This window comes from Adelges cooleyi, unplaced genomic scaffold (assembly GCF_023614345.1).
Source record: "Adelges cooleyi isolate 19-005CV unplaced genomic scaffold, UGA_ACOO_1.1 ACOO_flye_CR_arks_rails_tigmint_CR_PRNA_2, whole genome shotgun sequence".
NCBI lineage: Eukaryota > Metazoa > Arthropoda > Insecta > Hemiptera > Adelgidae > Adelges > Adelges cooleyi.
The window spans coordinates 712,435-737,412 of record NW_026095860.1 but is presented as its reverse complement, the minus strand read 5'-3'; the positions used below and the strand labels follow the sequence as shown (position 1 = coordinate 737,412).

The window sequence follows — 24,978 nt, the reverse complement described above, 5'->3', positions numbered from 1 at the left end:
AGTCAAAAACATTACTTAAAGCGTGTACTATGTAAATAAAATGAAACGAAAAACAACTGTTTTTATCATTCGCACCGTATAAAAGACACCTCGAGTACAATCGAATTTCCTGTTCACCCGACTTTGGTATTGAAGACTTACTTCTGGTTCAACAAAGTGTTTGAAAAATAAACAACCGTTATGCATTTCAAAAGTGCCGTTATCCTTTGCATGTTGTACTTCGTGACCGTGACACAGGTAAAAGTACTTAATAAAAAACATTTCTTTAGTTAATAGTATGTATTATTATTTTTATTGTACCTATAATATTTTATAGAGCGCCGGAATCAATAAGCGGCAAGCCAAGGATATTGTTTCTTTATTTAAAGAATACGAAACATATAAAAACGAAATTCCCAAACAAAATATCTGGGATCTTGGACTAAAACTTGGCATGAAATCCATGTCGCATTTCACATACAACACAGGTAATAAAGCATCTTTTAAACAGGGTTTAAACTTTTCGGTTGTAATCAAATCTTACCCCACCTTCCACTTGGAAACAAATTTGATGTCTGTAAAAAATAATATCCGTCTTTCCAGTATTTAACGATTTTCAATTTAATGCACTCGGCTTGGGTAGTTCGATTGAAAATTGTTCAGAATATATTTTTATATTTTATTTTAAACTATAGATGTATCCGACGCTCATAAAGCACAAGATCTTTTGATACTTCTGGCCGATAACGATAAGAGTTCTGACTGCTGGCAGGTAATATTGAAAAAAAAAATATGGGAAAATTTCAAATTAACCTGATTTTCTTGTTACCATATGGGTTTTTTTCGTAGAAAGAAAATGTATCATCCTTCGAAGTAACAATTATTGTGACAGTGTTCAGAAAATTTGACCAAAAGCGTAACAACGATGGTCTTATTGACTACGAAGAATTAAAAGACCTCATTGCTAGTTTAAGTCTAGGACAAAAGTTCAAAGATGATTTAGCAGGCCAATTTAGCACAAGTATTATTGAGTTAGCTAAGCAGTTAATTATATTACTAAGGTTGATGATTTAAATTAATTTTTTTAGATGACAAAACAATTAACGCCGTGGAGTTGGTGAAAGCCTATTTGGAAGTAAAACCTCAAGTAAGTATTTATGGTTTCGTTAAAGTCTTGACGAAGCACACATATAACTATAATACGTTTGCCATACCTACTATACATTTTGGCGCATTTACAAAAAAAAAAATCTTACTCCCTTCGTATACTTACATGATTTAAATACTTGTACTTAGGACGGAAGTCTAGACAAGATACACATTGACGAACTGGCCAAATTAAAAGAAAACAAAACAGGCAATCAAATTAATCCTTTAGGAATAACAGACTTTTTCATAAAGTTATCTATAGTCGGAGAAGACCTCAAGGACCTTTTGAGCTTTACTACAACTCGTAAGAATATTTTGTTGATGTTATCTCGTTTGTTATTATTATACAGGTTTGGAAAAATAACTTTTAATTTAAACGGAGCAATAAGTAAAAAAAATTATTTTTACTTGATCGAATTTTATTATTTGACTTTTTTATGAACAAATTAATCAACACTAGTTGTTAGCTTCAAAATACTTGTTATCGATATTATTCTTAATAGTATGTGATTTAATTATTTTAAATTAATCGAGAAATTTTGTCATCTATAAAATAAAACGAATAAACAAACTAAATTGTATTTATATCGTTTTGAATGATGTTATCTTTTTTTTTTGTTATTTACGAAACAACTGTAATTTAACTAAGATTTATTCTATTATTTTGTTTTGTTTAAACATTTTTCCCAGTTCTGGTTCTATGATTATAATATGTAATATGTATATATTTTAGTAAAATAAAAAATGTACTCATTATTTCGATTATAGGTGAAGCTGCTTTGGAGTTGCAAGAACTGTTGGTTGTCATTGCAGAATACAGTAAAGGAGAAAAAGTAAGTTTGATAATTTGATTACGATTGTGTTCTATTTGCTTTTACGATGGCGCACACACTCATTTATTAAAGCATTAGAGTATAGGACGTTTTTCGTTAAATCGCCATAGTGTATATTTATTTTAGTACAGCAATGAGAACATTGTGTATTGGTTATTGTTTTTTTTGTTGTCCGGCTATCACAGTTATTTCTATCGAAAAACATTATATATTTTTTTTACATTAATATAGCTGTTCTGCACGAATAAAAACTAGAGTTTCGACTAAATTTTAATAATTTATTAGAAAATAAGAAAAAACTTTAAGTGTAAAAATGTAAAGACAAAAAAATTATCGGATCCGCCAAAAAAATTGCCTTAGATATTAATATGCTCCTTTATTTTACTATGAAAATCCGGTGGTCTCAATACTATCACATCCCATAGAGTATATTATTTTATTCGTGCAAACCACATGCTGTCACAGTACAACTATTAATGTCGAGTGGATAACGCCCCTGTGTGCATCTGAAGAGGTACCCACTATATTAATTACTTTGTTGATATTTCAGGATGAAGCTATACCTGTCAATATTGTTAGGCAAATTGTATGGCAATTCGATCAGATTGACAAAGACAAAGACGGTTTACTCAATACAAATGAACTTAAAAAAATTAACTCCGGGAATTTCGAGGACAAAGACCTTGAGAAATTCTTTAAAGATCACGACACCAATAGTAAGATTGCAAATTATAGCGTTAACGAAATCGGCTTAAGTTTTTTAATGGTAATAATTACCATGGCGAGGAAGAGCATAAAGTAGCACTTGGGCGGTTTTGCATGTGTTACAGTTGGGGTTAGTAAATAAGCCGGAAAAAAAAGTTGTTTCATATTATTACAGATCTGGGTTTATATAATCATCCGATACAAAGTCCAAAAACTACCTCTAAAAAAAAAAGGAAAAGTATCCATTAGTTTAAGGTTATGCTAATGATATAGCTTACTGGGGTTTTTATATGATCGTTAGGGTTGATATTTTAAGGATACGGTAAATACATTTGTTAATTGTTCTACACGGATATTTTCATAATTTCAACATCTCGGGGAAAAAGTAATTTTACAATTATACAAAGCTTCCCGGGAAAATGATTGCTGATTTTTATCACAATAAATCTGTATATATTATAGTGGCCAAAACGTTGAAGTAGATCTAGCGACAAAATAAAATAAACTTCTTAACTGAAAATATTGTACTTTTTAGAAGACAGCTATGTGGACATAATAGAGTTCCTCTATGCGTTAATAGACGAGGACAAGGGCTTACCCAGCATCAATAAGTTTTGAAGTCACTTTACAGAAGAAATGATGTAATAATATAGCTGAGCATAGGCGTACACTAATGTTTTTAATATTATTTTTTGCCAACGGGTTGGCATTTGCCCCCCCCCCCCCTATATAAAGGTTTATGTTTTTGCTGAATTAAAAATTATACAGAATGATTAACATACGAATATTTTTTGTGGGTGTTTTAACTATGGGTTATCAGTTTTAAATATGATGTTTTATTTTTGTGTTGTATTATTATTTATTTTATTACTTACATATGTTTGTTTTATTATTACATTATTATGTTTTCATTTATAAAACGATTAAATAAATAATGTAATACCGTTAAAATGATGTTTTCATTTCAAAATCATTACGATCACCTCTCCTAGGCCTTGCAAGCCATCTAGTTCCTGAACGACACACAGAACATGTATGCATACTAAAATGTAAAAACAGTCTTACAATATTCTAGAAGTATCAACACGATGAATTGTTGTTATAAAGTGTAAAAACTATAACCGACTCTGATCGAATAGCTCTAATTCAAAAATAAAAAAAACCAGTACAGTGGGGTCGGGGCATAGTGGGGACGGAGGTTAGTTGGGTCCCTAAAAATCTCTGTATTAATTGCGACACTAAATTTATATAAATAATTCAAATTCTGCGTATAGACAAAACTTGTTCATGGTGAATTAAAATGGCAAATTCCGAGAGACAGACGCCGCATAAGCAAAAAAAAAAATATTTTGCCCTTGTATTGTTCAAATAATAACACGTTTTCATATTGAATTAAAAAAATATGAAGGTTAACTATACACGAATTTACCAATATTTAGGTTTATCAGTTGTTGTTTATTTATGACACAAGTGTTCATATCTAAAATATTATTTGGAGAATAAAAAACTATGTCATTATCAAAGGTTGTTTGTAAAATAAAAACTATAATCATTTTAATAATAATCAAATTCAACCCTATGGAATGTTTGATTATTATAATAGAGAAGAGCTATTAATTGAAATAAAAAATATTTAGTAACAGTTTACAGCAGCAAATAAAATAAACAATGATACTTATTCACAGATTAGTATGATTTTTAAGTAAGCTTTCATATCCCTATTAGACTACTGAATAAACAACAATAAATATTTTTCATTTTTTTCACTCAAATTAAACTGCACGTTGGTTTTTTTTTTTTTTATAAAAAATACACTCGTGTATGTAAGTATCAAATATGTTCGTAGTATAATATGTTTTAAAAAATGTTTACACACAACATACATATCTGCACATGTAGTAAAATTATAAAATAATATAATAAGAAACATTTGTTTAAGTGTTATGATTGGCTTTTATACAAAATTTGTATTTGCTATAATATTTGTAACAATATGGTACTATCGTGCAAGCAAATTCAAACGTTTTAAAAACACAACTAATAAATGGCGAAAAAACCACTTGTTGGAAATTGGTATATATTATAGCCCCACTCTGAATCTAGGTACCTTTGGCCTAATTATCAGAACTTTAAGCTTAAAAGATAATCTAAAACAGCGATATAAAGAAATTGTTCAAATCATATTACATTCCTGACAGTGACCTAAAGTATTGGTATTTTAATTAGGTATTTTGTTTTTTTCATTATGATTATAATACTCAATATAGATACGCATGTGTAATATTCGACAGGCAGAAATAACCAAATATTGTAGATGTGTTTCTCTTATCTTATAATTTTCAAAAAAAACTTGTTAGTGTAATAGAACAGCAGATGTTCCTATTGTATTTATTTTCAGACTAAGTTCTGTACTACGCATATACTCTAGGTGTTAATTATGAAAAAAAACATTTGTTTGTTTCATATTAGATTAGTTCCTATAGATTAAATGGTATACAAGTTTTTAAACAAAATATCCAGTTGTTTTTTTTTATATTGGCCAAACCTGTATAGTATGCGCATATTATGAGTTCTTACAAAAATTGTATTTAGCATCAACAGTAAAAGATAACGTATCTCTGTGTAAAAAAAAAATAGCCAAGAATCGAAAATGTTACAAAGCTAAAAATTACATTATTTATTATAACTAAAAAAAAAAATGTTAATATTATAACGAGAAGTTCCTTACCGAATTGAATTCCCACCGAAGCCTATCGAAAACAATTAAAATACCCTCATAGCCCATTCCATATAATATTTAATCTTTATATTCAACACATTATTTATTTTTAAGTATTTTAATAGAGAAACTTTTATCTCAATCACAAAGTATATAAGTCACATTGTTGAACTATTTTTAAACATGTGGCGAATATTATTGCGTCAAAATTTAAAATACAGAGATATTTTTAATTAATTTTTTTTTTCATTGTAATGGACTGCTCTAAAGTTGTATTGTATGTTTTATAAATATGCACAACCAACAATTTTACCCACGAGCCGCCAATGATGATGAACTAAAAACATTCATGACTGGATATATTGTCGTTAGTTATTAAACCACATAAGTTATTGAGTGGTTGACAATGGAATGATCACCCTGTACATACGTATTGTATTTGCTAAATGATATGACGCACCAGGCGATGTTAGGCGGGCCACATATGTTTCGAAACATTGTTATTGACTGCTGTAAAGTTTTATTGTATATTTTATAAATATGCAAAACCAACAATTTTACCCACGAGCCGTCAGTGATCATATTTGTATACTTGTATTATACTATACAGGGTAATCATTTTATCGTTACCTGCTCAATATCTCACAGGGTTTATTGGTAAAAATTGTTTTTTTTCCTTATTGTTTTTATACAATGTGATCTCAATTTATCACAGCTTTTATTGTTTTTACCGCCTCCCAACCTTTTTTTAATTGCAATTTCGGTAACTTAAACGGTGACGCATGCATTTCATTAATTTTTGTAATTGCGATGAATGAACTAAAAACGTTCATGATATTGATTGGTTCACGATGAAGTGATCACTCTATACTTACCGCACATAAGATTATTTACAAAAAAAATTGTTCAAATGTTTTTGCCTCAGTATTTACTAAGTGATATGACGCACCAGGCGATGTCATGTAGGCCACATATTTTTCGAAACATTGTTATTCGAATTTTTCCTTGTTTTTCGGCCATTATTCCCATAGTATTCAAAAGAGACGCTCGATACATACGCTTTATACAACTTACATCCGAAAGACTAAAGCGAGCCAAATACATAACGTGATTTGTTTTACTTATAACTTCTTCAGCCGCGTTAGGAGATGCAGAATATTACCATGATACTGTCGTGTTTCGTTGTGTTGGCAATTTCAACCACACGGGTAAATGCGGAAGATATAAAAACTTGCTTTTTTATGGAATATATAAATTATTATTTACAAACGATCAGTTACGCGTTACAAGATGAGCTCGACGGACGAGATTTTACCCATACGTTAGTGCAAGTGCAACTTTGCACAGGTAGGGGAGATGACCTACAAATTCAAGGAGAAATTGTTTTGGCGATGCTTAAAGATTTGCAGGCCAACAATCCAGCCAGTCAACCGCAGGCTTTGATGGCGGTCAATTTATATTTGAACAACCTTTCCGGATCGTTAATGGTAAAACCAATCGCAGAGAAGTACAGGAGTATGGGAATTAGCCGTGACATAAAGGTATGCCAATTGACGATCAATTGTGTAATGACCGCATTATTCAAATCTATATCTAATGGTTATTCGATAAATTGTCCTAAGTGGTCGCCACCCACCGGTGGGAAATCGCTGGGTTCGGACTTAGACCCACTCAAAAGTTTGTTACTAACAAGTTGGCCTAGAAACACGGTTGGAAATAACAATAAACACGAATATTATAAACTAGCGATGGAGCAATTACACGTTAGTGCGTTGCTGATTAAAAAGTATATGGAGGTCAAACAAAAAACCGAAAACCATCAAGAGTCGTTTTTACATTTGAATCCTAGAAACGCGTTGTTCTACGACCTCCTAGGCGGAGGCGACCAAAAAGAAAGTACTACATCCTCTAGTGACGAGGATGGCTTAGACTTACTTCGAAACGTTCAAGTAACCTCAACTGTCTCAGCCGAAAAAAAGGCAACCATGAAATCATTATTGGAGATGGCACAATTTGTCTTCGATACCAAATGCATGGAATCGTTTCAACGACAAGTTTTGACCGCCACGGCCCTACCTGTATTAACCGTTATTGCTTCGTACGTTTCCCTATTCAAGTATATGTACTACATGAGAATGAAGGACTTAATGGAAAACGTCGAAACTGACCGTTTGAAAGACGCCGTCGATAATTTAGGCGATAAGGCGGTTGAGTTGCTTGTCGCTTTTATCGAATTAGACATTTATCCGGAAAAAATTAAGCAACATTTCGAAATCACCTGCCAAAAATTGAAACTTTTTGTCGAATGTCCCGATAAGACATACGTACAACACTCGAATCGATTGATGAGATGTTTACACGGTGTTCGGAGCCTATGACTTTACATAATCTAAAATTCATTAAGTTGGACGAACTTGGAGACAAGATAGCCAAAGAAGAAGCGATTCTAGACAGTGAAATAAAACAATTGGTAGGCTATGCATCCACTGTCGAAAATTATATAAAAACATTAGCAACAGAAAAGGTCAAACGTTATTACGATGTAACAAAAAAGAATAATATTTTCTTTTCGTATACAGATAAGTTTCCGAAACCTCTTGCGTGCAGCATTATAGACAGAGCTGTTAACATGTATACGTTTCATGATGCTGTAATACTGGATATGAGAAAAGCGGGATCGTTGTAACCGACTACAGATCGTAAATGAGTTTGAAATAACGTTACTTTTCTTATTATTCTTATTGTTCTTATCTTTTTGTTTATATCAAAAATATTTAATGTACTCTGAACTTCTTTAACTAAATGTCTCTTATTTTTATTGTTACTAAACTGGAATAAAGCAAAATAAACTTATCAAAAAATCAAGTATACTGTAATTATTTAACTATTACAATTATATAATGTTCAAGGAAATGGAAACGGTCATCTTTTAAACCGCTCAACCGATTTCCTCGTATAGCAACTCTTTAGATTAGAAATCGTACCTAAAAGATTATTTGTTCTGCCAAAAATTCAAAAAATTACCCCTCCCCTTAAAAGTCCCCTAAAATTTGACATATTTCTCAACTTAACATTACGACTATTTATAACTTTTTAAAAACAGTGGGATTAGTTTCAAATTTGAATGGAATAGTTTTTAAACATGTACTACCGATCAAAATGGAAAAATGAAAAAATAAACGTGCAAAATATGTTTTTGCTTATTTACTACAACTTTAGATGTATGAGAGGTATCAGTCTCATGGAATATGCCGTCTCCATTCACTCCAAACGAGTTTTATACATACACCAAATTTAAATTATTTTAATAGATTATTTTTAACACTTAAGTAATAACACTTAACAGTAGTTGTTTTTCTGTTTGACAAAAACAAAAAATTGTATCAATTACCTGTTTACACAACCTGTTTATATCAATATGTTACTTGTATGATCTAGTAGTAGTGTTGTAAACGTATAATGTTTTTATCACAGCTAATTATATATCAACATCCAAAAAAGGTAAAACTACCAATTTAAGTATACTGTAATAGTTTTTGAGAATCAGGTTGGTATCACATAGTATAAAAACTCTTGGGAAAAAATAATTCAAAAACTTATTTAACCCTATAAGATATCGAGTAGATCACTTTAAAATGATCGCCTTGTATAAAAATAATTTTACTAATTAAAAGAAAATATGTCATTACATATATTACATCATAGTATGTCAATCATCCCTTTCTTCCCTTCATAATACCCAAAATGTACATATTTCTCAACTTGATACATGTGACTTTTTCTAAAATGTGTAATTATAATGTCTGTTATTAGTGTTTAGTACAAAAACATGTTTTTTGTTTATTGAACAATACTTATGCAGGTAATTTTTCTACTCGTTTTATATACATTTAGATCATTGAAGCTCTCTCTGTCGCTTGTATTTAAACCAATCGATTAAAACATCTTCAACGTTTCTTATAATTTATATTATATATTTAATCTTTAATTTTAACGCATTATTTATAAAGTGCGAAATCAATAGGTACATTTAAAATTCAAGTAGTATATTGCATGATAAGATTATTAAAGTTTTTATTTTACAAATAATCATTGAATAAGACAATATAGATTTTAATTATCGAAGTAATATTTTAGACATGAACACTTCGGTCATAAATAAACAACAACGGCTGTTGTACAACCAACATAATATTTCAAAAGAAATGTAGTTTTATATTTTAGATAATAAGACATTTTTTTGTTTCTAACCGAGAATCGAAAATGTTACAAAGCTAAAAATTACATTATTTTTTATAATTAAAAAAAAAAATGTTAGTATTATTACGAGAAATTCCTTACCGAATTGAATTCCTATCGTAGTCTATTAAAAACAATTATAATATCTTCAATTTTTCTGATAGCCCATTCCATATAATAATCTTTAAATTCAACACATCATTAATTTTTAAGTATTCTAGTAGAGAAAGTTTTATCTGAATCACAAAGTATATTAGTCACAATGTTGAACTATTTTTAAAAATGTGGCCAATATTATTGCATCAAAATTTAAATACAGGAATATTTTTAATTAATTTTATTTTTTCATTGTAATGGACTGCTCTAAAGTTGTATTGTATATTTTATAAATATGCACAACCAACTATTTTACCCACGAGCCGCCAATGATGATGAACTAAAAACATTCATGACTGGATATATTGTCGTTAGTTATTAAACCACATAAGTTATTGAGTGGTTCACAATGGAATGATCACCCTGTACATACCGTACAAAAGACTATTTAAAACAAAAATTGTTCAAATGTATTTGCTAAATGATATGACGCACCAGGCGATGTTAGGCGGGCCACACATGTTTCGAAACATTGTTATTGACTGCTCTAAAGTTGTATTGTATATTTTATAAATATGCAAAACCAACAATTTTACCCACGAGCCGCCGGTGATCATATTTGTATACTTGTATTATGCTATACAGGGTGATCATTTTATCGTTACCTGTTTAATATCTCACAGGGTTTATGGGTAAAAATTGTTTTTTTTCCATATTGTTTTTACACAATGTGATCTCAGTTAATCACATTTTTTATTGTTTTTACCGCCTCTCAACCTTTTTTTGATTGCAATTTCTGTAACTTAAACAGTAACGCATACATTTCATTAATTTTTTTTATTGCGATAAATTAACTAAAAACGTTCATGATTTTGATTCGTTCACGATAAAGTGAACACCCTCTACATACCGCACAAAGATTATTTAAAACAAAAATTGTTCAAACGTATTTGCTAAATGATATGACGCACCAGGCGATGTTATGCGGGCCACATATGTTTTGAAACATTGTTATTGACTGCTGTAAAGTTTTATTGTATATTTTATAAATATGCAAAACCAACAATTTTACCCACGAGCCGCCAGTGATCATATTTGTATACTTGTATTATGCTATACAGGGTGATTATTTTATCGTTACCTGTCTAATATCTCACAGGTTTATTGGTAAAAATTGTTTTTTTCTTATTGTTTTTATACAATGTGATCTCAATTTATCACAACTTTTATTGTTTTTACCGCCTCCGAACCTTTTTTTGGTTACAATTTCAGTAACTTAAACGGTAACACTTACATTTCATTAATTTTTGTAATTGCGATGAATGAACTAAAAACGTTCATGATATTGATTGGTTCACGATGAAGTGATCACTCTATACTTACCGCACATAAGATTATTTACAAAAAAAATTGTTCAAATGTTTTTGCCTCAGTATTTACTAAGTGATATGACGCACCAGGCAATGTCATGTAGGCCGCATATGTTTCGAAACATTGTTATTCGAATTTTTCCTTGTTTTTCGGCCATTATTTCCATTGTATTCAAATGAGACGCTCGTTCCATACGCTTTATACAACTTATCATCCGAAAGACTAAAGCAAGCCAAATACATCACGTGATTTGTTATACTTATAACTTCTTCAGCCGTATTCGAAGATGCAGAATATTAACATGATACTGTCGAGTTTCGCTGTGTTGGCAATTTCAACCACACAGGTAAATGCGGAAGATATAAAAACTTGCTATTTTTTGGAATACATAAATTATTATTTACAAACGATCGGTTACACGTTACGTGATTTGGACGGACTAGATTTTACTCGAATGCAAGTGCAAATACAACTTTGCACAGGTAGGGGAAACGACCTACAAATTCAAGGAGAAATTGTTTTGGCGATGCTTAAAGATTTGCAGGCCAACAATCCAGCCAGTCAACCGCAGGCTTTGATGGCGGTCAATTTATATTTGAACAACCTTTCTGGATTGTTAATGGTAAAACCAATCGCAGAGGAGTACAGAAGTATGGGAATTCGCCGTGACATGCAGGTATGCCAATTGACGATCAATTGTGTATTGAACGCATTATTCGAATCTATAACCAAAAGTCATTCGATAAATTGTCCTAAGTGGTCACCTACAGAATCGCTGGGTTCGGACTTGGACCAACTCAAAAGTTTGTTACCAACAAGTTGGCCTGTAAACACGGTTGGAAATATAAGTAAACGCCAAAATTTGAAATCAGCGATGGAGCAATTACACGTTAGTGCGTTGCTGATTAAAAAGTATATGGAAGTCAAACTAAAAACCGAAAATCATCAAGAGTCGTTTTTACATTTGAATCCTAGAAACGCGTTGTTCTACGACCTCCTAGGCGGAGGCGACCAAAAAGAAAGTACTACATCCTCTAGTGACGAGGATGGCTTAGACTTACTTCGAAACGTTCAAGTAACCTCACCTGTCTCAGCCGAAAAAAAGGCAACCATGAAATCATTATTGGAGATGGCACAATTTGTCTTCGATACCAAATGCTTGGAATCGTTTCAACGACAAGTTTTGACCGCCACGGCCCTACCTGTATTAACCGTTATTGCTTCGTACGTTTCCCTATTCAAGTATATGTACTACATGAGAAAGAAGGACTTAATGGAAAACGTCGAAACTGACCGTTTGAAAGACGCCGTCGATAATTTAGGCGATAAGGCGGTTGAGTTGCTTGTCGCTTTTATCGAATTAGACATTTATCCGGAAAAAATTAAGCAACATTTCGAAATCACCTGCCAAAAATTGAAACTTTTTGTCGAATGTCCCGATAAGACAACGTTAACACTAGAATCGATTGATAAGATGTTTACACGGTGTTCGGAGCCTATGACTTTACATAATCTAAAATTCATTAAGTTGGACGAACTTGGAGACAAGATAGCCAAAGAAGAAGCGATTCTAGACAGTGAAATAAAACAATTGGTAGGCTATGCATCCACTGTCGAAAATTATATAAAAACATTAGCAACAGAAAAGGTCAAACGTTATTACGATGTAACAAAAAAGAATAATATTTTCTTTTCGTATACAGATAAGTTTCCGAAACCTCTTGCGTGTAACATTATAGATAAAGCTGTTAATATGTATACGTTTCATGATGCTGTAATAATGGATATGAGAAAAGCGGGATCGTTGTAACCGACTACAGATCGTAAATGAGTTTGAAATAACGTTACTTTTCTTATTATTCTTATTGTTCTTATCTTTTTGTTTATATCAAAAATATTTAATGTACTCTGAACTTCTTTAACTAAATGTCTCTTATTTTTATTGTTACTAAACTGGAATAAAGCAAAATAAACTTATCAAAAAATCAAGTATACTGTAATTATTTAACTATTACAACTATTTAATGTTAAAGAAATAGGAAACGATGACATTCTGTCTTTATAAAACAAAATAAAATAATTAATAAGTCAAATGTATTGTAATTGTTTTACCTATTACAATTATATAATTTTCAAGGAAATGGAAACGGTCATCTTTTAAACCGCACAACCGATTTCCTCGTATAGCAACTCTTTAGATTAGAAATCGTACCTAAAAGATTATTTGTTCTGCCAAAAATTCAAAAAATTACCCCTCCCCTTAAAAGTCCCCTAAAATTTGACATATTTCTCAACTTAACATTACGACTATTTATAACTTTTTAAAAACAGTGGGATTAGTTTCAAATTTGAATGGAATAGTTTTTAAACATGTACTACCGATCAAAATGGAAAAATGAAAAAATAAACGTGCAAAATATGTTTTTGCTTATTTACTACAACTTTAGATGTATGAGAGGTATCAGTCTCATGGAATATGCCGTCTCCATTCACTCAAAACGAGTTTTATACGTACACCAAATTTGAATTATTTTAATAGATTATTTTTAACACTTAAGAGTCGTTTAGGCTCATATAATATAATTGTATAATTATTGTATTATATAATTCTAGCCTAGCAGTGTTGTTAGTTCGGTTTCAGTGCAAAACTCAATTAACGCATATGTATATATTTTTTTCATTATAGTTTGAAATTTCATGTTGAATTTAAAAAATAACAATCGTGGCTTCTGCCTATGGGTCGTAAAAAAGAGAAGTTGTATCAATTACCTGTTTACAAAATCGCTTTATAGCAAAATGTTATTTTAGCTTCGATGCAAAGCGAGAAGGTATTGGTTTTACTCTGATGTGTGTGTTTTTTTTTATCTGTATACACTGTAACTTTTTTAATATTGGACCAATTCTTTCGAGTAGCAACTCTATAAATCACAAATTTTATCTAGTTGGTACTTTGGGGGAGGGGGGGGTAAAAGTTGAAAAAGTTTAATTCTTCACAGACGAAATTTGAAAAAACAAAAAAAAACCGTACGAGTTTTTAAGTTAGAACTTTTACTGGCTATAATTTCGAGAAAAAGAGTCGGATCGAGTTGAAATGTATCCCATAGAACATAATTATATACGTGGTATAAAAAAATTCAAGGCATCTACAGTTTTTTTTTTTAATTGCCGGGAAACTGTGTTTTCGCAGATTTCGTATATTTTAACAAAAACACCTAAAATCTTTAAAAAAAATTGATGAAATCATTAAAACAATTTTACGTATATCTATGCAGAATGATACTATTAGGTTTTGTGCTCAAGTACCACTTTTGACTTAAAGTTTACACAAATTCAATTTTTTTTTTTTTAACTAAAAACCCGGTGTACCAGATGTGAGAAACGAACAGACACTAAAAACTATCAGTTGGTAACGTCTATCCGTGTTAGATTAGGTTAGGGCCCAATGATCGGTATCATAATATTGTGTTTATTACATGATATCACAGGCGACTAAATCGTGTAACTGATTGTAGTAGACACTCGATTTATTGGGAAAAAAACCTATCGTGTAATTATTAAGACACTTAATGATTCTGATACGACAAAACTACTGTCGTTATCTCGTTATTTTATAGACTGCGTTATATAACCTTACCGAAGGTCAACTATGAGTATTTAAGGTCCAACTACCTGCAAATTATGAAGAGGACTGTTGTTTTTTGGATTCAGATTAAGTGTTTGTTTTTATGCAGTATACCGCCTCAAAATGTATTTTTTATTGCACAATTTTTTTAAGGCGGAAAGTTCATTTTTTTGATGGATTAGACCATTTGCATTCCAAAGAAGGATTGCGATCGGATGATGGATATTACTTTGTCTATTTGCCATTGTTAGAGAAAATAAGTTTATCTGTAACAGTAGTGAGGAGAGATATTAAAGGATTAATAATAGATTTAAAATCATCAAGAAATGACGCCAGTTGGAAGGCTATAGGGTCGGTATTTGGGGCGGAGGTAGGGGGGGTAGATTGATTTTGGAGGGCGTTTTTAGTTGCTTCTACATACGATTTTTTGTGTGACAAATTCATAAATGGAGTAGTGCTTACGTTAGTAGATTTTACATTTTTTTCGAAAAAAGTAGGGTTTTCTTGAGCTGGAATTTTCTTTTTTGAGACGTGAGCGGCTTGAATCTTTTTGTAGGCTGGGCATCCTCTATAGTTTAGCAGGATGATCTCCACCACAAAGTGCACATTTGGGAGGTAGGTTTTTAGGTTTTTGGCAAGTGTCGGAGATGTGAAGTTCACCACAGCGGACACATTTGGGGGGGGGGGTGGTTACAGTACGATTTAGTATGACCAAAACCTTGACAACGGAGACATTGGATTGGTTGGTGATTTACCCGGGGCTCTTCAATTTTAATTTTAGTGTAGAAAATGTGATCTATGTCAAAAACGTCTTTATGACGTTATTTTGTGTTTGCCATCATTTTGGAATTTTTTACTTAATCCCTTTCCCATTTATTTTGAAATGATTTACCTGCCTCGAGTTCTTGCATAGTCGATAACTCGGAAACAATTTTTTTTTACTTCGGAAAAACAATTGTGTGATTTGATATTTTGATGTGCGTTGCCATTTTCCACTGTTTACATAAACGAAAATATTGCAACTGTTAGCTACAATTATTTTACACGTTTGATTTTACACTCAATGCATGATAATAAAACCTATATACGTATCATTTTTGGCTTTTATCATACAGTGATATTTTAAGGCCATTGTAATTTGCCCCCTTCGGTAAAAGGATTTAGGGAAGGGTGGATTTGGAGTTTCTTATAGCAATCTGTAAATGAATTAAGATATGCATGTTAAGCTGTTTTTTGTTTTAGTAAAATAGAATTTGATTTAACTTTGAAGTAATTATAACATTAAGCAAAAGAGCCGTAGCCTTTTTAAATTTCATAAATTAAATGCAATTTATACAATAATCGTAATGCATTGTAAAGACTATTTTTAATTATTTAGTTCGATAAATTAGTTTATCATTATTTTTTTCATATAAATATTCTCGTTTGAAATAATAGGTTTTGGTTAAAAGGTCGGTTTTGTTGATATCTCTAATAGCTTCATTTTCATTAACTGTATAAAATTCATGTTTTTCAGTTTTTGTTTACTCTAGTATAAACTTACTTAACTAGAGTATAAAAAAAACCCGACAATGTATAATATATTTTCTTAAATTCCATCAACACGTTAGAACTGTACGACCATTACAGGAAAAACATAGGACTTATTAGTTATTAGATATAAGGTATTAGTGTGCTTTTATTCCTTCGAACAACAGTGTCCAATTAAGACATAATATAATAATTATAATAGCTTTTAAACTCTTATAACATCAGAAATAGTTGTTCAAAGCTGGTTATCAATTTATAGGAAGGGCCGCCCGAATGATATTTTGCTTTTGGTTCGAAATGTCAAAATCAGGTCGAAACCTGTGTTAAAAAAAAAAGAAAAAAAAACAATATCCGTAAGGAAAACAGCTGTTGCCATCGATTACTGTTGGTTTTTTTTCGCAGAGAAAACGTTACCCCTCCCCCTGCCCGCCTCGTGCGAAAGTTCTTCAAAGTCGACAAATGACGAATATCGTTTCTCGTTAGATACCTACGCGACACGTAAGCATTGACATTGTCCCTTGTCAATTTTAAATTTTTTACCATTATACATAAAAAAAAAATTCCTTTAATTAATCCGCGTGGAAAAATATGAAGTTTTTATTGTTTTTCTCGGCTGTACACGTCTTGTCGTGTGCATTGTGTTGTATTGCGAACCACACGGACACGATTAACAAGCTGCTGTCTTATCCCGCATGGCAGGCGATGGCCACTCCGGAACACCTTCTCAACATTGTCGAGCGCACGGAGGATGGCCAAATCGAAAAGACCATACTAGATCTGCGGGCGATCCCGGTGACCGAGGCAACCGAGTCCGAAATAATCCGCCTGGCCCATCAGTTCTTGAGCTGTTCGTACGCCAGGCTGCTGACGGACTACTGCGACCGCGAGAGCGTCATGGGGGCTCAGTGCAGGGAATTGGTGCCGGCTGCGAAAGCGTTCGACTGTCTCGAGGATTACTTGCGGGTAGTCAAGTCTAAACACCCGATGATTGCACGCATGAAAGGCGCCCTTTCGTCCCTGCGCGGTTCGTCGCCCACCGAAACGCCATTCGAAACAGGAGTCTATGACGTTTTGGTAGAATTACAGGAATACTACCGGCTAAAGACCACCGTCAAAAGACCGGCCAGAAACGACGAACAAGGTACCTGGCAAACCTTTGACACCGAATGCGCCAACGTCCAAGACCACGCGACCACCGCGTCAAATGTGTTAAACGGTTTCTACGAACATTTTTGCCGGTCCCCTTCCCGTTGGACCCGAGACGAGAACGGCGATCGGCGAGGGCTTTGCACGTTGGTAGGGAATTAGCCAGACGCGCTGACCAACTCACTGGCGACGCGAGTGCCTTGGAATACAATAAAAATACTTACGCTGTGAATATAATAAAAGTCAAATTAAACGATATAGTCGAAAAGTTTAACAAATCGCACGACACTACTTCCGGCTTTAAATACGATTTGCACTCGAACACCACTTGCATAATACCGTCGTAAGGCGAAGGACGTCAAAAGAAAAAAAAAGGGTTTCTAATGCTTTAAGGTATAAAAAATATTCATAATGTATTTCAGACCTTATACTTATACATACGCCTGAAATGATAATAATAATGATTTTTTTATATTAACATTTTGGAAATATATATTGTTATTTAAATAAAATCGTATTTTTTTTTTATTGTTACGGTACCCACATTTATCATTTTAGCCGATTTCCATCTTAAATGCACGTCATACCCAAAATAATAGCAACAAAATAGTACTTTTGTATCTATTCCAATGGTATAAGTCTACAATGTATGCAGGTAAAAAAGTATAAATTGTTTGAAAAAAGATATATATTACATAATATTTGTAACATTTTGAAATAACAATAATTTTGCATAATAGCGCAGTGCTGTAGACATAAAATCTAACATCAAATTATGGGTTTCCAAATGTTTCATCGCAGTGTCAAAACTGGGAACAAATGTACTTTACCGGTAAACTAAGTACACCGATTCTCTAAGAGTATGTGCGCGTTGTTCGGCTGTTAAAGGTATTTCAAGTTTTTCACAATCTCTGGTTATTTTTTTATCTGCGTTATCCGTAGAACGTCTTATTGCCTTTTTGCATTCTAATATTATAATGTGTGATAAATTTAAAAACGTTATGTATACACACCCTAACAAATGTATGATCATTTCATATTTTGTGCTCGCGTTTTTGACACGGACATTACGATTCTCCGAGTTTATGTTGAATTCTTCATTTAAATTCAAATCGAATGTGTAATTATAAATCCTTTCCACTAAGCGATTTAATTTCATGTGCTACATTTTGATATTTAAATCTAGCGTTAATACACATCCATCACGGAAATTTAAGAAGACGGTCAAGTGTGTCAGCTAATTGTCGTTTTTGATCTGATGAAATAGCCGTTATATTAATTATACAAACTATTTGATAAATCAATAAACTGATTGCTGATAAGTTGGGAATTTGATCTGTTTGCTTCTCAGAGTAATAATTCTGCTTCCTAAAACGGGCGACAGTTTACCTCCACGCTGCGGCGTACCTCCATCTGTGGCAATCACTGTTATCACACACACACACTATCACAAATCTGTCTAGAAAGTTTCAGCATTGTCGTGCAGTTTGCATTAAAATCACAATTACCTATTATTATTAAATGCAAGTTTTGTTTTCGATATTAATTGAGATTTCTTTTTCTACTCTCTCCTTTCTGTGAATTATAACTAGTTAAATTAGATTTAGTGCCATAGTAACAGTTAGTTTTCATTATTGTTGCTACGGGTCCGATTCGTGAGATTCTTTAGATTTTAATCATAATAACTTAGTTGAATTCTATGATAAATATTGTGTCGTGTTTCGTTATTTTGTTTCAACTTGCGTTACGTTTGAGTTTCGTTTTGCAGTTAATCATTTTTATCAGTTTTTCTACGTTCTGGGTTCTACGTTGTGTGAGTACTACTTACTGTTTATTATTTCTAATTTATATACATTATTGCCGTGTTTTCTGTCTTCCATTGACTTAGAATACTGCTTGTGAAAAAATAAAATCATATGTAGGTTTTTGTTAATTACTTATTATTTATTCTGAGTTGAGTCGAGTGATACGGATTAACGTCACTTTAAAGTATCTAGTCGGCAAAATGGTCTATCGTCTAGCTTTAATCTTTATTAGTATTGTTATTATTTGTATTACACGCCCAAAAGTTGAGCTCAGAACAGTTATTTTACAATTAATTCAAGCAAATTAACTCTAACTAAGATACATATAATCATCACAGTTAATTTACAATTAATCTAGCAAAAGGACTACAATTAAGATACAAAAAAGATAGGTACAAATTACAAGTTAATAAAATATTACAACCGAGTGAATTCATTATATAAAAAATCAAATTTTATTGAGTTACCTGTAATTTTTGCCGGTAAGTAGCTTAGTAAAACGATTGTGACAATTGGGTATTTATTTGAGGGACGTTTAAAGGTATTTGTCTTTGTAAGTCAGGGCACTCAATTAACGAATTCAGTAATTTAAACAACTAAGATGCATCATGTAATTTCCATCTTTTTTTTAGTGAGACAGTACCATAATGACTTAGAATACTGAATAAATAGAATCATAATCTATGTATGTTTGTTTAATACTTATTATTTACTCGGAGTTAGGTTGAATGGCACAAGATGAACGTCACTTTAAATTAATCTAGTCGATCAAATGAGCTAACGTCTAGCTTTAATCTTTATCGTCTTGACTTCTTACCTATAAGTCAATAGTCATACTTGTAGTTTTGTTTTATTTATCTAATTTAAGTAAATTAGAATTTAGTTTTAATTGTTTGAAAAGAAACAAAATATACCACTTAAAACTTTGTTGGTTGTTATTATTTATATAATGTAAACTAAATTATTCTTTATTATATCATTATTACTATATTTGTTAATAAATGAAATAGTTAAATTTGTGATTTAAGTCGTACTATTAAACCTCTATGCATATAAGGCACAGAAATACAACTAATGTTAAATGTCAATTATAGAGTTTGGAAACTGTAAAATATGATGAAAATTAAACATGAAAATGATGAAACCGAAGAACACTCCTTTGAAGTCATTGAGACTAAACCGTTAGATGTGCAGTTCAAAAACGATGAAATTTCTATAACAGAGGAGTATTTAGTAAAGAATGAAGGCGACAATACTTATGAGTAAGGCTATTTTATTACAAATATTTGTTACTAAATAAAATAGTTAAAATTGTGTAATTAAGTCTTTGAGAATTTTATTCTCAATTCAGTGGTGTCCTTAGAATTATTTTATATTGAACGATGTGTCGCATGCTATATGTTGGTTTTAGTCGAATGTCGGCCACTCAGTGGCCACTTTCAATTAATCTAGTCAGCAAAATGATCCATCGTCAAGCTTTAATCTTTATTGTCTTAATTTCCTACCTACAAGTCATACTTGTAGTTTTGTCCTATTCAACTAATTTAAGTTAAAATTTAGTTTTAAATGTTTAAAAAATACATTATATATACCACTGAAAATTTAATTTGGTTTTTATTTTTCAAACAATGTAAATTAAATTATTCTTTATTTTTTTAAATTTAATTTAAGCTTTGGCAACTTAGAACATTAGCTGTCTTTTTTATTATATCATTTTTATTACAAATATTTGTTACTAAATAAAATAGTTAAAATTATCAAGTTAAGTTGCGCTATTAATCCTTTATGCACATATGGCACAGATGTATAACTAAGTTGTATGTCAATTATAGGGTTTTGAAGCGGGATAACATATTGAAAATTAAACAAGAAAATGATGAAATAGAAGAACACTCTTTTGAAAAATCGTTTGGAGTTATTGAACCTGAACCATTTGATGTGCAGTTCATAAAGAATGAAATTTCTACAACGGAGGAGTATTTGGTTAAGATTGAATTCGATAATACTTATGAGTAAGGCGATTTTTATAACCATTTTTTTTATCTTAAATAAAATTATTAAGCTTTTGTTTTTATGTCATCCTCCTCTATTAACCCGTCGTTGGTATCAAAGTAACCGTTTTCCTAAATCCCAATACATTTGTTTGTATTGGTTTTAGATAAAACTTTGTAAACAACTCGTTTAAGAATTAGTGATATCAAAACTGAAAACTTTTAAATTATGTACAACCATATAAATAAAGTTGGTGTTTGTTAAATTTTGGTATTCTTATGGTTTTTGTAATATTTCAAAAACAATTTAATTAATGATGTCCTTTTTTTTTTTTAATTTTGTATAATAATGGTACTGATAATATTGTTCGAACAGTTATTTTTGACGTGAGGTATAAGAGAAAAAGAGAAATATGAACTGTCCTTGAGTAACTTGTTCCACTTATATTTACCTTCTTCTACACTTAGCTTGGTTTTAAGATATTATAAATCTTAGGGATTTATATTATAATTAACATAAGACTCTATTTTAAACTTGTTATCGACCAGTTAGGTTAGGTTAAAATAATTGTTTGGTATTAAAAATATTATTTTAAAAGATATATATATAAATATATATATGTAATACATCAGGAATTACTATTTTATGTGTAAAATATAAAATATTGATCTTAAATTAACACATTTTATTATATGCGTGTTGCAGTAATAGTTTTCCGTGTAATGAAACCGATACCTCAAAAATTACAAACACCATGAGTTGCAATAGTATTGAAACTAATAAAAAAACATCACAACAAAATATAGACAAAATAGGCCAGTTCGACTGCAGTAAATGTCAAAGGAGATTTGCAACCAAAATTAATATAACCCGACATATTGCAAAATCGCATTCCAATAATTCAAAGTTAAAGAAAGTGCCTAAAAAAAATAAAGTCAATCGCCGAAACAGCAGCATCAAAGGTTATACTCAAAACAAAGATTGCCTAATTAATTGTGGTATTTGTTTAAAAAGTTTTTCATTCAAATCAACCCTTAGAAGACATTGTCGTATTCATACGGACGAAGAACGCTTTAAATGCGATGTCTGTGAGAAAACATTTAGTCACCAGGCTTCCTTCAGAGCTCATGAAAGAAGACATACCGGAGAGAAACCCTTTGAATGCAATATCTGTGAGAAAACATTTGGTAGACAATATCACCTCAAATGTCATGAACGCATACATACCGGCGAGAAACCCTTTGAATGCAATTTCTGTGAGAAATCATTCAGTCTACAACATAATCTCAAGAATCATGTACGTATACATACCGGTGAGAAAGGCTTTAAATGCGATATCTGTGAAAAAACATTTGGTAGACAACATCACCTCAAAATTCATAAACGCATACATACCGGAGAGAGACCTTTTAAATGCGATATCTGTGAAAAAACATTTGGTCACCAGGCTTCCTTCAGAACTCATGAAAGAACACATACCGGTGAGAAGCGCTTTAAATGCGATGTCTGCGAAAAAACATCCGATAGACAATATGACCTCAAGCGTCATAAACGCATACATATTGGTGGGGTACGATACAAATGCGCAGTCTGCGGTACGTCATATGGTCGCCAAGATACTCTCAAAAGTCATCAAGCAAAAGCACACGGGTCATAACCCTCATAAACCGCACGTCACTCTTTGGCAGTTTTAAAATAGGTTTTCAGTATCTTATAATTTTGCAATTTTTTTTTACTTATGATTTAATTCAGATTCAATTTATTTTTATTAGTTTGATTATAATTTTTTTATTATTACTAACGTTTAACTGATCATTTACATAACTATGACGTTTTCCATTTAATTTTTCGATGGATCACATGAAATGTTTAGTTTTTATATTTTTACAATGTAATTTTTAAATTGCATAATTTACACATGCATTATAGTAAAACAAATTGTTGCTGTTCTTATTTTTTATTATAAAATGTTTGTAGACTTTTATAACTACTGTTGGCTTTGGGCAAAAATTACTTTTAAAATATGTAAGTTTACAATTAAAATTAGTGTTTAATTTTAAAATATTTATTTATTTTTACTTAACTCTACATTTATGTACTTGTCCAAACGAATAATTAAATATCAATAAAAAGTGATTCTAACGGATTGACACAAACTGTAATACCTACATTATAGAATGTTAATTCGAAACATTGTAAACAAAAATAATTGATACTAATATGCTATAATTTTTTTTTTTTATGTTAGCCATTAGGTATATTGTATACTATTGTATCTACTTAAGTTATTTTTTATTAAAATGTAATTAAACTTATGCAATTGTTCAATTATTCTTTAGTATTAAATGGTTTTAAAATTTCACTTGGACATAAAGATTGTATTGTATATTGTTAACTAATTTATCATCACAACTATTATAAACGGAAAATCGATGTTTGATTAAATAAGTATAATTTAGTTGAAGGGATGGTACGCCGACACCCAACGAATTTGCGGATATGACGACCTAACACACCCTAATAGCGCCTTACAACTTTGCTGATAGGCAACCTAATGGACTCTAGTTTGACACAGTATTAGGAAAATAACTGTGACACAAGAACGAAAAAGGTCATAGTCTTGTAGTTGTATACATCAAGATGCTTTCTTATCAATTACAATTAGTTTTGAATGAACGAAAATATTATTCTGTAGAAACAGCTCAAACAGAAGAAACGTATTTTTTAAATAATTAACATAATATTACTATAATCAATAGTGGACGATTGGCGTGTAGACCAAAAGCATATTCTATGTTACATCCTAAATACATTGTTATTAATATACATTTGTATAGTCGGTATATTCTATCACGATTTGTTAAAAAGAAACCAAGAAAACAGTATTAATACCTTTACGACCAAAGAAATAGAAACTCCTTTAATTACGATTTTTATAGGGGAGAGTGTGGGTAAAAATTGGAACTAAGTCCTAAAATTAAGACTAAATTAAGTATGTAACGAATATTGTTTTATACATGTGATAGTCACCACTTAATTTTTTTCGGAAAATTATTCAAAATAATTAAGTAACAATAATTTGGAAAGAGAAATTGATAGATTTTTGTAATTTAATCTTTAATTGTATGAACACTTACATTTCTGAAATTGGTCGCATCGCACTTATTTGAATCCTTCTAACGCGGCCATGAACTATTTTATTATACTTACGCTTTTATAAGTATAATTTTTGGGCTTATACTCCATACCCACTGTACTAGATTTATTTTTTAAATTCTATTAAAACCTTTTAGAAATATTTTATAGTTGTATCATCGTTATTATTGTGTTCAGTAACTTGTGTATTTATTTTCTAGCACTGGAACGTTCTCAAAACATATTGTAAATCGTGCTATTTATTTGTCTATAACTACCTATTGAAATAAGAAAAAACGTACTTTGTTGTTGTTTTAGTGTACTTGTTCAAACAGTCACCCATTGTATACACAATCTCATGTAAAAAAATATGCATCCAAAAACCATAGCAACATTTAATTTGATTTTAACACTATATTCAGTGGCTACGTGCGATGGTCGGCTGCACCTCTTACAGAATTAACGAAATAGTGGAAATAATATAATTGATTTGATATTTTATGTTAGGGAATACTTTGTTATTATTTTTCGTGGTATCTTTATTCAATAAATATAATATATTATCGACGGCGGCGGCCGTATAAACTATAATGTGCGATGATTTTGTACCACACAATATTCGGGCGGCCTATATGAATTCGACGGCGACGGCTGTTG

General features: G+C 31.2%; 2 protein-coding genes across 9 annotated transcripts; both read left to right on the top strand.

Annotated features, from left to right (window-relative positions):
- The first annotated feature begins 14 nt into the window (after positions 1-14).
- Positions 15-3,554, top strand: LOC126833238 (uncharacterized). Its single transcript, XM_050564449.1, has 9 exons — positions 15-237; positions 317-467; positions 675-751; positions 829-1,000; positions 1,068-1,126; positions 1,276-1,432; positions 1,897-1,961; positions 2,512-2,677; positions 3,202-3,554. The coding sequence occupies exons 1-9, from the start codon at positions 181-183 to the stop codon at positions 3,282-3,284; spliced, it is 987 nt and encodes a 328-aa protein (XP_050420406.1). The 5' UTR covers positions 15-180; the 3' UTR covers positions 3,285-3,554.
- A 13,993-nt stretch (positions 3,555-17,547) lies between these two features.
- LOC126833235 (zinc finger protein 28-like) lies at positions 17,548-23,430 on the top strand. Of its 8 annotated transcripts, XM_050564446.1 has the most exons (8): positions 17,548-17,782; positions 17,948-18,044; positions 18,130-18,277; positions 18,576-19,202; positions 20,289-20,456; positions 21,027-21,206; positions 21,892-22,387; positions 22,556-23,430. In XM_050564446.1, the coding sequence occupies exons 5-8, from the start codon at positions 20,308-20,310 to the stop codon at positions 22,841-22,843; spliced, it is 1,113 nt and encodes a 370-aa protein (XP_050420403.1). In that variant the 5' UTR covers positions 17,548-17,782; positions 17,948-18,044; positions 18,130-18,277; positions 18,576-19,202; positions 20,289-20,307; the 3' UTR covers positions 22,844-23,430. The 8 variants fall into 8 exon arrangements, with proteins under 8 accessions (XP_050420403.1, XP_050420396.1, XP_050420400.1 ...); XM_050564439.1 differs by having other exon boundaries at positions 21,892-23,430; XM_050564443.1 differs by lacking the exons at positions 18,130-18,277; positions 18,576-19,202 and having other exon boundaries at positions 21,892-23,430.
- Positions 23,431-24,978: the final 1,548 nt, after the last annotated feature.